Genomic DNA, 14,442 nt, shown 5'->3' on the forward strand with positions numbered 1-14,442 from the left:
AGCGACCCCATGGACTGCAGCCCACCAGGCTCCTCCATCCATGGGATTTTCCAGGCAAAAGAGTACTGGAGTGGGTTGCCATTGCCTTCTCCTTACCTGGATGGGCCCAGTGTAATCTCAAGTGAGAACAGTTGGGGGGAGATGTGGGTAAGGAAGAAAGGCATAGAAGGGGGCAACTGCTAGGCCTAAGATGGAGGAAAGGACCACAAGCCGAGGGATGTGGGTGGTCTCTAGAAAATGGAAAAGGCAAAGAGGCAGATCTTATCCAGAACCTGCAGAAGGGAACATAGCCCTGACAGTGCCTTTTCGTCCAGTGGGACCCATTCTGGACTTCTAACCCTTCAAACCATATGATGATAAATCTGCGTTAAGTCTGTTTGTGGTAACTCATCACAACAGTCATAGGGCACCAACTCAGGGCCCAACCGGCTCATGCACAGCATAAATGGGAAAAACAGGATCTGCTCCACGAGATCACAGACCTCCAGGCCCTGGAGAACCCAAAGGAGAAGAGAAAGAAAGGGCAGCCTCTGAACTAGCTTCCTGGTCTCACAGGGAGGCCTTGGCTTTCAAGTTCCTTGAAGTAGAAGCTGCCTTTGGCTTTGCTTGACTGGGTGCACCTCTTAATACATGTTCAGGGGGCTGAGCAGCGTGGGTGTGTATGTATGTGTGTATATGAATGAATGGGGTTGATAAACCTGTGGGAAAATCAGGAAATATGCCATATATGTCTTCCTAAGGACTCATCTCTGTCGGTATATGTGTGGCAGATAAACTGTCACGCCAGCAATGACAGCGACGAGGCACCAGACCATCTCTCGCGGTGCTTCCTGTCTGCCACTGACCCGCCAAGTCCCCACGGCAGCCTGTGAGCTGCGTTCTATTGTGACCCCATTTTACAGATGGGGAAGCAGAGTTCAGAGAGGGGCCAACGTCACAAAGAAAGTGGTAGAGCTGAGATTCACACCCAGCCTGTCTGGCTTCGAAGCCTCAGCTCTTAACTCTCGGCATTAATGCCTCGTACATTGCTGGAGGGAGTAAACGGGTTTGGCCACAGTTTGGAAGCAGGCTATTTGGCTGTGTCTTAAGATTTAAAATGTGCCTGTCTTATGGTTCTGCAGTGTTCCGGGTATGTGCACGCTACGTCGTTTCAGTCATGTCCAACTCTTGGAGACCTCCTGGACCATAGCTTACCAGGCTCTTCTGTCCATAGGATTCTCCAGGTAAAAATACTGGAGTGGATTGCCATTTCCGCCTCCAGGGGATCTTCCTGACCCATATTTCTATGTCTCCTGCACTGGCAGGCAGGCTTGTTACTAGCGCCACCTGGGAAGCCCACTGCCATGCCAGTCTTCTGGGTGTCTAACTTAAAGAGACACTCGCAGTGTATACACAGATACACTGTTCATGCTGGAGAAAGAGAAGACTTATAGTATGCCACCTCTCCAAATAGGGTGCAGATGTTATGGGAATAAGAGCTAAAAGCTGACTTAAGAAAGAGCGCGCTGGGACTTCCCCGGCGGTCCAGTAGTTAAGAGGGCTTCCCTCGTAGCTCAGTCGGTAAACAATATGCCTGCAATGCAGGAGACCCAGGTTCGATTCCTGAGTCAGGAAGATTCCCTGGTGAAGGAAATGGCTACCCACTCCAGTATTCTTGCCTGGAGGATCCCATGGACAGGGGAGCTGGCGGGCTACAGTCCATGGGGTCGCAAGAGTCGGACATGACTGAGCGACTAAGCACACACCAGTAGTTAAGACTCTGTGCTTCCGCAACAGGGGAGGCGAGCTCGATCCCTGGGGAACTCGGCATCACCAAACATAAAAAAAGATTTAACAACAACAGCAAAAAACCAAAAAGGAAAAGCAAGCTGCAGGTCAAAATGTATAGAATGATACACGACTGGGGTTAAATCTATAAAATATGCATGAGATATGACCTGTATGTACGTGTGTACCGTTATACATGTACATATGCATATGCAGACATGCATGCATACACACATGTACAAATGCGTACACTGTGTATACACATGTGTGCACATGTGTACACATACATATACACATACTTATATACACCTGTGTATACAATTATCAAGAAGCATTCACCCCAAACTGACAGAAGAGCAACCTATGTCTGGAAAGGGGACCAGGCAAGAAGTTGGTGGAAAAAATTACATTTTAACTTTATTATTAATGTTTCAAGAAGAACATATCCATATATTACTTGCATAAGTAAAACATAATTAAAAATAAATCTCGACTTTGTGGACCACTTGAAGATTTGAGCATCTGCCCTCTTTCCCTTGCTGCCCTCTGGACACACCAGGCTCATCTTCCACCCCATCCCTGCTCCTCCTCTCCTCCCAGCAACATGTTCTTCCTAACATCACTCAAGGGGCCGAAGCAAAGCGGGGGAAGGGGGGTGGGTGCTCCCTCCCTCAGTCTCCATGGAGCATCCCAGTCACACCCACGAGCTGACTATACTCATTTCCAGGAATTAGAACGTCACATGGCCTCGGGGCCAGCTGGAACTGGTTAGGAGTTCCAGCTCGGCAACCTGTCACGAGATTCTGGGTGAGTGACCGAGTCACTTGGAGTCTTAGTGTCTTCAGCTGTGAAGCAGGAATAACAACTGCTGTATTGAGTAATCAAGGGGTTTTGGTTGGCTAGATGCTCATCTCCTGACTAAAGGGAACACACTCCAGAGACTGCTGGAAATGTTTTTTCCCCTATTTGTTGGACCTTAGCTAGTCACTGCAGAGAAGGCAATGGCAACCCACTCCAGTACTCTTGCCTGGAAAATCCCATGGATGGAGGAGCCTGGTAGGCTGCAGTCCATGGGGTTGCGAAGAGTCGGACACGACTGAGCGACTTCACTTTCATGCACTGGAGAAGGAAATGGCAACCCACTCCAGTGTTCTTGCCTGGAGAATCCCAGGGACAGGGGAGCCTGGTGGGCTGCCATCTATGGGGTCGTACAGAGTTGGACACGACTGAAGTGACTTCGCAGCAGCAGCAGCAGCAGCTAGTCACTGGGATATCAGAGATTGGCCCACTAACACAGCTAGCCAATGTCACATTTTAGCCACAACAAAGTCAGTGGGTTTCTGTCTCTTTTTCCTGGAGAGGGTCCATTTATGCCCTGCTCCTTGATCTCTGTCTTCAATGGTGCCGATGCCCTATTCTGGCTAAAGAAGACTAAAGGGAAGGAAATTCATATTTTTGAGCACTTGCTGTCTGCCAAACACAGGCTTGGGCACTCTATGTATTGCCTCATTTAATCCTCGGAGCACCCTTTTTGATGAAGCGACCTGCCTGGCGGTAAAGTGCAGAGTTCAGGTAGGAACCCAGGCTAAGTGCCTCAGCATCTCATCACACTCTGTCCCGGCCACTATCCAGACAAATGTTTCATGGTGCTGCTCTTAATTGCATTTCACAGATGATGTGTTTTATTTTATTTTTTTAATTGGAGGTTTGTGGCAACCCTGCATCAAGCAAGTCTATCAGCGTCATTTTTCTTACAGCATTTGCTCACTTTTTCTGTCTCTGTCACATTTTGGTAATTCTCCCAATATTTCAAACTTTTGAATCTTAGCCACTGGACCACCCTGTGATTGGTGATCTTTGATGTTAGTACTTCAAACACATTGTGAGTCGCTGGAGGCTCAGATGATGGTCAGCAAGGGAGTCTTAGCAAGGGAGTTATTTTTTAAATTCAGGGACGTACGTTGCTTTTCTGACACAGTGCTACCGCACACTTAACAGATCACAGTACTGTATGCGGTGCTGCTGCGCTGAGTCGCTCCGTCATGTCCGACTCTTTGCGACCTCATGGACTGTCCATGGGGATTCTCTAGGCAGGAATACTGCAGTGAGTTGCCATGCCCTCCTCCAGGGGATCTTTCCAACCTAGGGATCGAACCCAGGTCTCCCGCATTGCAGGCAGATTCTTTACCATCTTAGCCACCAGGAAGCCCAAGAATACTGGAGTGGGCAGCCTTTCCCTTCTCCAGGGGAACTTCCTAACCCAGGAATCCAACCAGGGTCTCCTGCATTGCAGGTGGATTCATTACCAGTTGAGCTACCAGGGAAGCCCACGGTATTGTAGGCTTTTATTTACACTGAGAAACCAAAAAAATTCAGGTGATTTGCTTTATGGCAGTGGTCTGTAACTGAACCTGCAACATCTCTGAGGTCTGATGGTATATGAACAGCAGCTCCTGTGACAGCAAGAGGGCTGAACAGGGTGTCCATCCCGCCAGAGTCCACAGCGGACAGAACCTTCATGAGGACTCCCATCGCAGCCAAAGGCAAGTCAACAGAGCAAATTTCCACTGCAGTGGGGGGCTCTGTCTCCAGGTGCTTTGAAACCAGAAGGAATGTCCATCAGATGGGAACCTCGGGACAGTCGATAACATGTGACCCAAAGGATGCTGGTGAGCTGTGACCAAGTGGGGTACTCAAGCACTGTGATCAAACAGGGTCAGATTTCTAGAGTCATCAACTGGGTCTGTGGAGACTGACCGGCCTGGACTGGCTGTTGCCATTTCTGCCCTCCCCAGTGTTCCCTATCTCAGGGGCTTGCTGATAGCACGGGGCGGCGGGGAGGGAGTCCTGGCCCCTACCTGACTCGTTCTTCTCGATGATGTCCACCACTTGCCCCACGCTGAGGCTGATCTCCGAGCTCTCCTGCTTCTGGTAGTCCGCCACCACCACATACTGCTCCAAGACCATGGGGTCCACTGAGGTCAGGTCGCTCCCTGGGGGTACAAATTGTCATCACGCAAGCCGTGTGTAAAGGGACAGGAGCCGGGAATAGCGGGCAGGTGGGTCATGAGGACATTCCAATTAGAGACAGAAGCTGTGGCAGGACTGGTCTCAGTGGTCACCTCATCCATTTATCCTCTCACTCGTTTGCTCACTCAACCACTGCAATTTACCAAGTGTCTGTCCTTGTGCAGGCACCGAGGGATCACAGTTGATTAAGATATGGTACTGGCCCCAAAGAGGATGACAGCCTAGTGGGAAAGTTCCTTCATTCATATCTATTTATCCGTCTATCGATCTGCCATTATTCATCCATCACACCCACTCAACGAAGCATCCACTCATCATCCATCCAGCCAAACATCCATCTGTTGCCATCCATCCATCCAAAAGGAAATCGACCCTGAATATTCATTGAAAGGGCTGATAGTGAAGCTGATACTTGTCCACTTGATGCAGAGAGCCAACTCATTGGAAAAGACTCTAATGCTAGGAAAGATTGAAGGCAAAAGGAGAAGGAGGTAGCAGAGGATGAGATGGTTACACAGCATCACCAACTCAATGGACATGAATTTGAGCAAACTCCAGGAGATAACGAAGGACAGGGAAGCCTGGCGTGCTGCAGTTCATGGGGCCACAAAGAGTTGGACGTGACTTAGCGACTGAAAAACAGCAAGTTTTTGATTGATGCATTGCTGGAAACAATCAAGATGGCAGACAAAGAATGAGCAGGAAAAGGAGGCTGCATTAAATGGAGCGGTCAGCGGACCCCTCTGGGAGGTGACATAAAGCAAAGACCTCCGAGACAAGAGGCATAAAGAAATGGGGACAGAGCAACGCAGGCAGACTGTCGGACAGGACAGGCCGGGAGCCTTCTAGGAACTGGAATGGGGTGGCTGAAGTCCAGGAGCAAGGAGAGGGCAGTCCTGTCTGAGATCACTTTGGCAGGCATGGGCCAGAGCAGGGAGGGTCTGCTGGACCAAGGCAAGGAGTCTGGATTTTTTTAAACCCTAAAGGAGAAAGCCATTGAAGGGCTTTAAGAAGGGAATGACAAGATTTACTTCTTTCCAAAGACAATTCTGGCTGCCACATGGAGACTGGATTAGAGCCTAGCAAGAAAAAAGCAGCAGACCAGATGGAGGCTGTAGATTTGCAGACAAGACAGGATGGTGGCTTTGAACGAGGGCAGGGGCAGTGGGGGAGAGGCGACCTGGAGGAGTCTGTTCCCACAGGATGCAGCGCTGTGCAGCCCTGCTTCAGTACTAAGACATATCCGATAAATCAATGAAAAGCTATCACAGGATATGGGCAATGTAAAGGGACATCAGACACTCCAACAGAGGGGGCAGCACTTTCAGAGCAGCAAGCTGAATGTGGTGGGAGGGCAGGCTGGCTCTTGTCGCCACCAGGCCTGGTTTTCTGAAAGTCCTGATTCGAAGTATTTCCCCTTATATTGTTTCCATAAACTGCTAAAATAGCTGTTTATATTCTGTGTCCAAATACACCCATACGGAGCTGAGTTTATACATCTCTTCCCAACTCTGCTGGGTGGTGCCTTACTGAAACTGGCCATAGTGGGAGTATTTACACCATGGAAATTGGCAAATGCTACAAAGTGCGGCTTTTTATCAGAGGGCTGGTTGTGAAGTATTCACCAGCAGGCCACTGCACCCCAGCCTCTGGCATCCAGAAGCAACACAAGAGCCCTTTGTTAGAACCACGCTTTCTGCGTTTCTGAGGCGGAAAATCAGAGCAGGGCATGGTAGCCGGGTGAAGGGTCACTGCATTTTGGCTCTGTGACCACGCTCTGGCCATTCACCCTCCCAGGCTGAGGGTCACAAAGCAAAATGGCAGGGCCCCAGGGTAACCTTGCTACACATACCCTGGGTGGAGAAAGCATGAGAACAGAAAAAGAGGGGGAAAACAGAGAAGGTTCAGAAGATTGGGAGGGAAGTGGCCCCATGTGAATGCCTACCACAGGCTACACTGTTCATAAACCACCTTGACACAACCGCCCTGGAAGGTGGGTATTACCACTCTCCTTTCATGGACAAGGAGACAGAGGCTCAGGTATCAGGTGACTTGCCTCAGATCCCGCAGCTAGCTGGTGACAAGGCCAAATCTGAAGCAGGTCCATGGGGTGGCAGCAGGTGAGGCAAGAAACGACGGTAGGAAGGAAGGGTGTCTGAGGTCTTGCTCTCCTCCCCTGTGGGTTCCCCCCGACTGCCCCCAAGTCTTATTTCTTTGCAGCTTCAGGGTGGTCTTCACTACTGCCAGCCCTTTCCTCCTCTGCTGCCTCTCACCTAGGTCAGTCTGCAGAGCTGACTTCCTCCCAGCCTCAAGCAAGACAGACGGCCCAAACCAGCCCGGCCACTTGAGCGCTAACACCTTTCAGTGGCCGCAGAGCAGGCTGGTGCCTGGCACCCCCTGCTTCCCTTCTGCACAGTGACCTCCTGACCGGCTCCTTAACCCCCCAGCACTGTGCTCCTAGGAGGTACTCTCCTGTGAAGGAGTAAGGCAGACGCTGGCTTGCTGGAGGCTCTTGGCTCAGGTCATCGTGAGCAGGAGACACATTCCCTAGTGAATGCAACAGATAGAAACCATGGGTCTACCGCGTTTACCCCAGAATCCAGCCTGCCCCGGGGTTTGCAGCCCCAGGAATGCGGCTACTTGTCTGTTTTAACCCCTTTGGGGCTGGGCTCATGTAACTACGCTTCCCTGGGTCTCCCCTGGAGACAGAGAAATAGAGGGACACAAGGCTGCACGCGGAGACTGCTGCTCGGGTTAGTGCTCAGAGACAGCCCCGGTCTTCTGGGCTGGCTAGACGGGGCAGGAGGTGTCTGTGCGCAAGTGTGTGTGTGTGGGGGGGGTGGTTCTCTGCTGCCCCTAGAGGTGGCCGTCAGGACTCACCCTCCCAGAGCCACAGGCCTGATGTGGGAGGACCTTCTTGCTAGCACTCTATCACCTCGCTTCACCCACATCCTCATGAAGCCACATCCTCTGCACCGGGGTCTGAGAAAGGCTTCTTGGGGCCGGGGTGCAGAGGCGGGGCACCCTGTGATTGCTCTCCATCCCGCCCCTCCGTGTCCTCCACACTGCAGGCAGAGGGCTCCCTCAGCACCGCCACCCTCTGCTCAGCACCTGCTGTGGCTCCCTTGCGCCCTCAGGTCCTCCATGAGCTGCACTGGTCTCTCTGCTGACACTCTGGCCACCTCATTGCTGGCTCACTTGTAAAACTGGAAAGCATGCAGGCGCCTTTGCATAGCTGTTTTCTCTGCCTGGGATGTCTCCGCTTCTCCTCCGCATTCAAATAAGAACCACCTATTCTTAGCCTCCTAACTGGCCTCCTGTTGCCAGCCTTGACCCCTACAGTCTACTCTGGACACAGCAGCTAAAAGAATCACACTTAAAAAAAAGTGGATCACAGTTCGAAATTCAAGGCCCGGCAATGGCCTTCACTTCACTCAGGAAAAGTCCCACTGGCCTACAAGCCCTCCCTGGTCTGTGCTGATAGTTACTTCTCCACTCTCTCCAAGGTGGCACAGATGGCTACTTCTCCCCCATTCTTTCTTCTGCAGTAAACAGACTTGCCTGAGTTTTAGCTTGGCACAGGGCTACTTGGAATGAGACTCCTTCACACTGGGAGTGGTCACATGACTAACTGTTAGCCCAGTAGGATGTAAGTAGTAGTGTTTTATGTAACTGCTTGGTAAGGATCATTACAGGAGGGGCTTACTCTATTTCACCCTTTACTGGTTACTGCTGGCTAAAATGTGCAAGTGATGGCTGGTGCTGCAGCAGCCACCTTGGGCCATGAGATGACCTCAGAAAATGCTGGCCACATGTGGCAGAGCAGCAAGACAGGAGTCTGGGTCACTCCTATTGTCAAATACAATATTACTCCTGGACTATCTATGGAATGTGAACTGAGAAACACAATTAAAATTTTAAAGGCACAATTATTTTTAGTTACTGTGCTCAGGCCTCCTTGCTACTGTTTGATAACACAAAGCAATGTCCACCTCAGCGCACTGTGCATTTACTGTTCCCTTGCCAGGGACAAGTTTCCTCTAGATATCTGCAGGGCTTCCTCCCTCCCTTCCTTCAGGCTCCTGCTCAAGTGGCATCTCATCAGCGATGTCCCCTGACCACCCTGCACTTACTTCACTCCGTTTTATTTCGTGCCATCATGCTTTTTTAAAACCGTCATGGGTTCTATATATTTCCTTGTCTCCTTGTCTGTTTTTCTGCTCTAGAACATAAGCTCCCGTCAGGGCGGTGACTCAGTTTCTTGTTAACTGCTGTACTCACACTCCCTAAAGGCTCACAGGCTCACGGCCCATTTTTGTGCAAAGGGAGCAAAGAATGTACTTTTATGGTTTTAAAACCTTGTAAAGAATAAGAGGGAGAATAAGAAGAGGAAACAAAAAAATTAAGAGTCTGTATGCAGCTTGCAATACCTAAAACATTTACTGTCTGGCCATTTAGAGAAAAAACGTTTGCCAACCCTTGACCCCAGAACATGAATGGCATCCGCAAAGGCTTAATAAATATTTTAACAGAAGAATGAATATTTTAAAACAGCTTTAAATGACTTCTGACCTCAGGGAGACACTCAAATGCCTTCTCACACAGCATTTACACTGTTTTATTTTGCTTACACATCTGTCTTTTCTACCAGACTGTGAGGTTATTGCCCACGTGATGCTGGCCTTTGCATTCCTGGGGGCCTAGAACACTATCAGGCACACAGTAGGTGCTTAATAGACAATGAACGAATAACCATGTTGGTCTTACTCACGCAGCACGGAGGCTCAATGAATATTGTGGTGTGAATGAACAAAGGATGAACGGAGACATCTAGAAACCCTTCCCGCTCTACACAGCTCGGGCCTCTTCCTGAGAACACACCGTGCTGAGTCCATCGGCAGGCACCTGTCCACCTCACAAGCAGCCAAAGACTACTCCTTCTTGTCTGTAGGTAGGGACGGAGGCTCTGGTCAAGCCAGGGTCCGGTAAGTCAGGTTACTCTGTCCAGAACGTTCAGCAGTTGCCACCTGCTTTTAACAACTGATGGTGCCCAGTGGTACCACATACAATTGTCAGGACTCTGGTCAATGGACTGATCTACTCACTTCTGCGCCAGCTCCCCTCACCAAGCTGCCAACCAGTCTGGGATAACCATGAGCAGTGACGGGACCGGGGAGTGATGGGACTCATGGTGAACAGGCCATGAAGTCGGGAAATGAGGAGGGCAGGGGGCAGGGCGGGGACTCGGCGCTAGCCTGAGCAGGCCAGGTGCTGGCTCAGGGCTCAGCACTCCTTCCAAGACTTGCTCAGGGGCCAGGTCTGAGCCTTACTTACATCTCCTTCCTATTCTGCTCTAACAGTAGCTTTAGACTGTGGTTTGCCGCCACTAAGTGGCTCAGAATTGGAGCTGCTTTTTCAGCATCAGTTCTTCCAGGGCAGGTTACTTCATTTTACCCAGAGGACTCAACTTATCAAAAACATCATTCGTTTGATCTACAAGGAGTCTCAAACTAGGCCACAGGCCATTTAAGTGTTAGGTGGAGACACCTACTAGAGGGCTATGATATTGCAACCAGGCTTTGTAACGCATAGTAATCACAGTACTTAGAAGCTGATACAGACAGAACTAAGTTCTAGGATAAGGAATGTCACTCTTGTGGTCCAGCAGGGAACAAGAGAGAAGGGAACGGTCAGGAGAAAGCAGGAGCTTTGACAGTGGAAGGGCAATTTTATCATTAAGGAAGTATCATACTATAAAATATCCTCAAGACGTAATAGCTTTCACCTACCACAAAAGCTTTCTGTTTGGCTTTTTTTTTTTTTTCTTCGTGATGGTAGCTTTAGAATTTTTAACTGATGAGTAATGGTAAAGACTACTTCTAGAAATTCACTATACTGTCTGTCTTGCTGAAAGAGCCCCCAGACAAGAGGCTACTTCGATAAGTAAATGGTAGAAAAATCAGAAAGAGATGGTCCTTAAATAATCACATGCTCTGTTAAATTTTGGTAGGAGGATTTTTTTTTTCCTGCAGGACGAGCAGAATTTGAGACCACATTAGCCAAAGTCTGCAGGAACCAGCCAGCTAGCCAGCCACAACAGGCATATTCTGGAGAGATAAGCCTTGTTCAGCTCACAATTCTGGCATAGAAACTGCAAGGCTTGGGCTGTCAACATTAAATCCTTTTTGAATTTTATCAGGGAGGCTTGTTCTAACCTAAAGGAAGTGTTCAAAGGTCAGATAAAAAAATAAGGCTAATCCCACCAAGGGTTCTTAGTCTGAATGAAGAAAGACGCTATTTTCCATCCAGTTGAACTATAGATAAATCCGTCCCCCATCATTGCAGGTGAATGATGTAACAGTGGTCACCACAAATTACAGAGCTCCTTCCTTCTTCTCCAGACTGGTCCCCTCATTAAGCCTGTTCTGACTGAATACCTTTGTTTTCACCAACCAGAGCTGTCTGTTTCCCCCTCCCTCCCACCCGTCCACTCCAAGAAAGTCTCTGCACACGCAAAGCCAGAAACTCTATGACCAGCCTAAGACTGTCTGCTTCTCTTCTCCTCTCTGCTCTTTTCTAAGAAACCTATCATTATCCTCAGGGTTCAAGGGCTATTTGTAGCTTTAGCAGGATGTCACGGCTCCGGCCAGTACCTATTAAGCTAGAAAGGAGAGCTATAAACAGACTGATTGGGAAAAGGCTGGAGTTCACGCATGACCCCATATCTTAAGGCAAAGAGGTGCAGTTCTTTTCTACTCTTCCCTGCAAGAATAGCCTTGGGGCCTGTAAAGCTGACCACAGGCCTGGTACCCAGGGGGAAGTAAAGGGATAAAAGATGTTGAATTTGGCATTATTACTGATGCTGGATGAGAACACCTTTGTGTGCTGAATGAATAATAGTGGCATAAAAAGAGCACATATATCCTTAGAGCATGCCACACACTGTTCTAAGTGCTTCACATATTATTATATTAATAAATCCCATAATAATCCTACAAGGTAGAATACTATCCTTATCCCCATTTTACAGATGATGAAACTGAGGCCCATGATAAAGAAGGCATCCTTTTTCACTTCGGGGATCTCTGCTTGGCCTCCTCTCCCCTCTTCCTTATCAACCCCCTCAAACCTCTTGGAGTTCCAGATAAAGAAAAGAATTTAGAACTCTGGGAAGCTCTGAAGGCCATGTTGCCTCCAGATGTGGCACAGACTCGGGCCTTTGCAGACATGCAGGATGTTCTTGGGCTGCAAGAGGACAAAGCTGGGCGACTGTGAATCTAAGCTTATCAACCCCAGGTCTGTGAGAACTCAATCTTTCCTCTGCACACACTCAAAATCTCACCTTCTTTTTTTCCACAGATGAAAGAGTCATGCTGTCCAGGGAATGAAAGTGCGTTAGGAAGGCAGAGAACTGACTATGTGGAAGTGAGTACGGGAGCTGCCTGCGAGAGCAGTCATCACTGTCCAGATCAGCGGCTGATCGAAGGAAGCACACAGACAGGCCTGGCACGGAGGCTGGCGAATGGATCAGGCCCAAATCTACTGCACACTCGCATTTCTGAGCTTGCACGCTGTTCCCTCAGCCCCAACTGCTCCTCATTATCCATCCATCCATCCATCCATCCATCCATCCATCCATCCATCCATCCATCCATCCCATCGCTGTATCCCCCATGTGGTGCCCAGGGCCTGGGACATCGCTCAGTAGGGGTATACTAAACATCAAATCAATAGGAGAAATGGAAAATATTCTTACCAGATTTCTTTTTCCCAACATGTTCCCTGTATAGGAAAGAATGGGGGTGGGGAAGAGCAATGAGTCAGTATCTTTTGTGTATTGCTACGAGTTATTCCATTAAGAAAAGGAGATTTTTTTCCTCCCACGACATCTCCGAATGTAAGATCCAAGACAGCCCCAGGGACCCAGACCTCCTTACAAGAAGGAATTCCTTTTAATTTTCTCCTTTTGCTCTGGTGCCCTGGGGACAGCATCTCCACTCTGTTTGTAGAGGAGGGGGCTCCAGGGAGTCGATGGGCAGGGGTGGGTATGCAATCTGAAAACAGGAGGTAGGCCCCCACGCCACACCGGCCCTGAGGCCACCTCATCAGGCGAGGGAGAGGCCTCTCCTACCCTGAGCAGTGCCCTGAGCTGAACAATTGGAGCAGGAAACTCTCGGTGGTGAGTGGAATACATTGCACACCTCCCTCATGGAGGGAGGATACTATTATGGGCTGGAACCCATACAGAATGAGTAATCACTTTTTACACTTGTTAACCACGTCAGAGTTTATACACACAATTGCATTATGAACACAATGTTACAAATGAGGGTTTACAACATACTTTTAAGTAAACTATCCCATTAGTAAAGAGCTGTCCAGTGTTACAGAAAGTAAGATGAGATGGTTGGGTTGAGACAGATATTGTGGTAACAGCAATATTAGCTAATACTTACTACCAAATTCCTGATAAATGCTGTTAACTTGTGCCAGGATCCTGCTAGGTATTTTGAGTTCACTCACTTAATACTCATAATAACCCTCAGAAATAAGTACTCTCTAAACGCCCATTTTACGGTTGAGGACAGTGAGACAGAGAAGCTAACTAGCTTGCACAAGGTCACACAGCTTGCAAGCAGCATAGCCAGGATCTGAATCTAAGTCTATCTGAATTTTTAAGGACTGAGATGCAATTCACTTGCCATAAATTTCATTCTTTTAAAGTACAGAATTCACTGTTTTTTTATAGTATATTCACGAAGTTGTGTAACCACTGCCACCATCAAATTCCAGGAAAGAAAACCCGTACCCCTTAGCAGCTTCTCTCCATTGCCACTCCTTCCAGCCCTTGACAACTATTAACATGCTCGCTGTTTCTAAGGCTTTGTCTATTCTGGACTTGCACTATGAATGTAATCATACAATAGGTGGCCTGTGACTGGTTTCTTTCACGTAACATGATGTTTTCAAGGGTCATCCATGTGGTAGCTCACATCAGTGTTTCATTCCATTTTATGGCTGAATAAGATATTATTCAATGGGATACCATTGTGTGGATAAATCACACTCTATCTGTTCATGGACATTTGGGTGGTTTCCACTTTTTGGCTATTATGAATAATGCTTTATGAACTGTGTACACAAATTTTCATGTAAATATTTTTATTTCTCTTGGTTATATACATAGAGATGGAATTGCTGATGAAACAGTAACTCTAGGTTTAATTTTTGAGGAATTGTCAGGCTGTCTCCCACAGCGGTTACACCATTTACATTCTCAGCAGCAACATAAGGAGGTTTCAATTGCTCCACGTCCTCAATACCATTTGTTACTGTCTTGTCTTTCTGAGTCCAGCCATACTAGTGGGTATGAAGTGGTATCTCCCTGTGGTTGGGACTTGCATTTTCTGATGGCTAAGGACGCTAAGCATTTTTTCATATGTTCACTGGCCATTTCTGTATCTTTTCTGAAGAAATGTCTATTCAAGTGTCTGATTTTAAAGTCTGGGTTTTTAATAATGTTTTGGTGTAATCTAAAAATTGAGGAGCAGGGAGCTAAGCTCTGGAGCCTGGGGCTTCCCTTCTGCATGTCTGGAAGCAGCAGCAGGGCCGGGCCGGTCAGGAGTGATGTCCTCTGGCCAGGCA

General features: G+C 48.4%; 1 protein-coding gene across 1 annotated transcript in view; it reads right to left on the reverse strand.

The window, feature by feature from the left end:
• The window catches only part of SH3PXD2B (SH3 and PX domains 2B), a 117,811-nt gene that overhangs the window by 27,158 nt on the left and 76,211 nt on the right, over positions 1-14,442 (reverse strand). Inside the window, exons 6-7 of the mRNA XM_052659018.1 lie at positions 12,554-12,579; positions 4,626-4,760 (exon numbers count right to left, since the gene is read on the reverse strand). Of these exons, the coding sequence (XP_052514978.1) occupies positions 4,626-4,760; positions 12,554-12,579 (161 nt within the window). The remainder of the gene's footprint in view (positions 1-4,625; positions 4,761-12,553; positions 12,580-14,442) is intronic.

The sequence above is a fragment of the Budorcas taxicolor genome, chromosome 20, assembly GCF_023091745.1.
Source record: "Budorcas taxicolor isolate Tak-1 chromosome 20, Takin1.1, whole genome shotgun sequence".
In the NCBI taxonomy this organism is placed as follows: Eukaryota; Metazoa; Chordata; class Mammalia; order Artiodactyla; family Bovidae; genus Budorcas; species Budorcas taxicolor.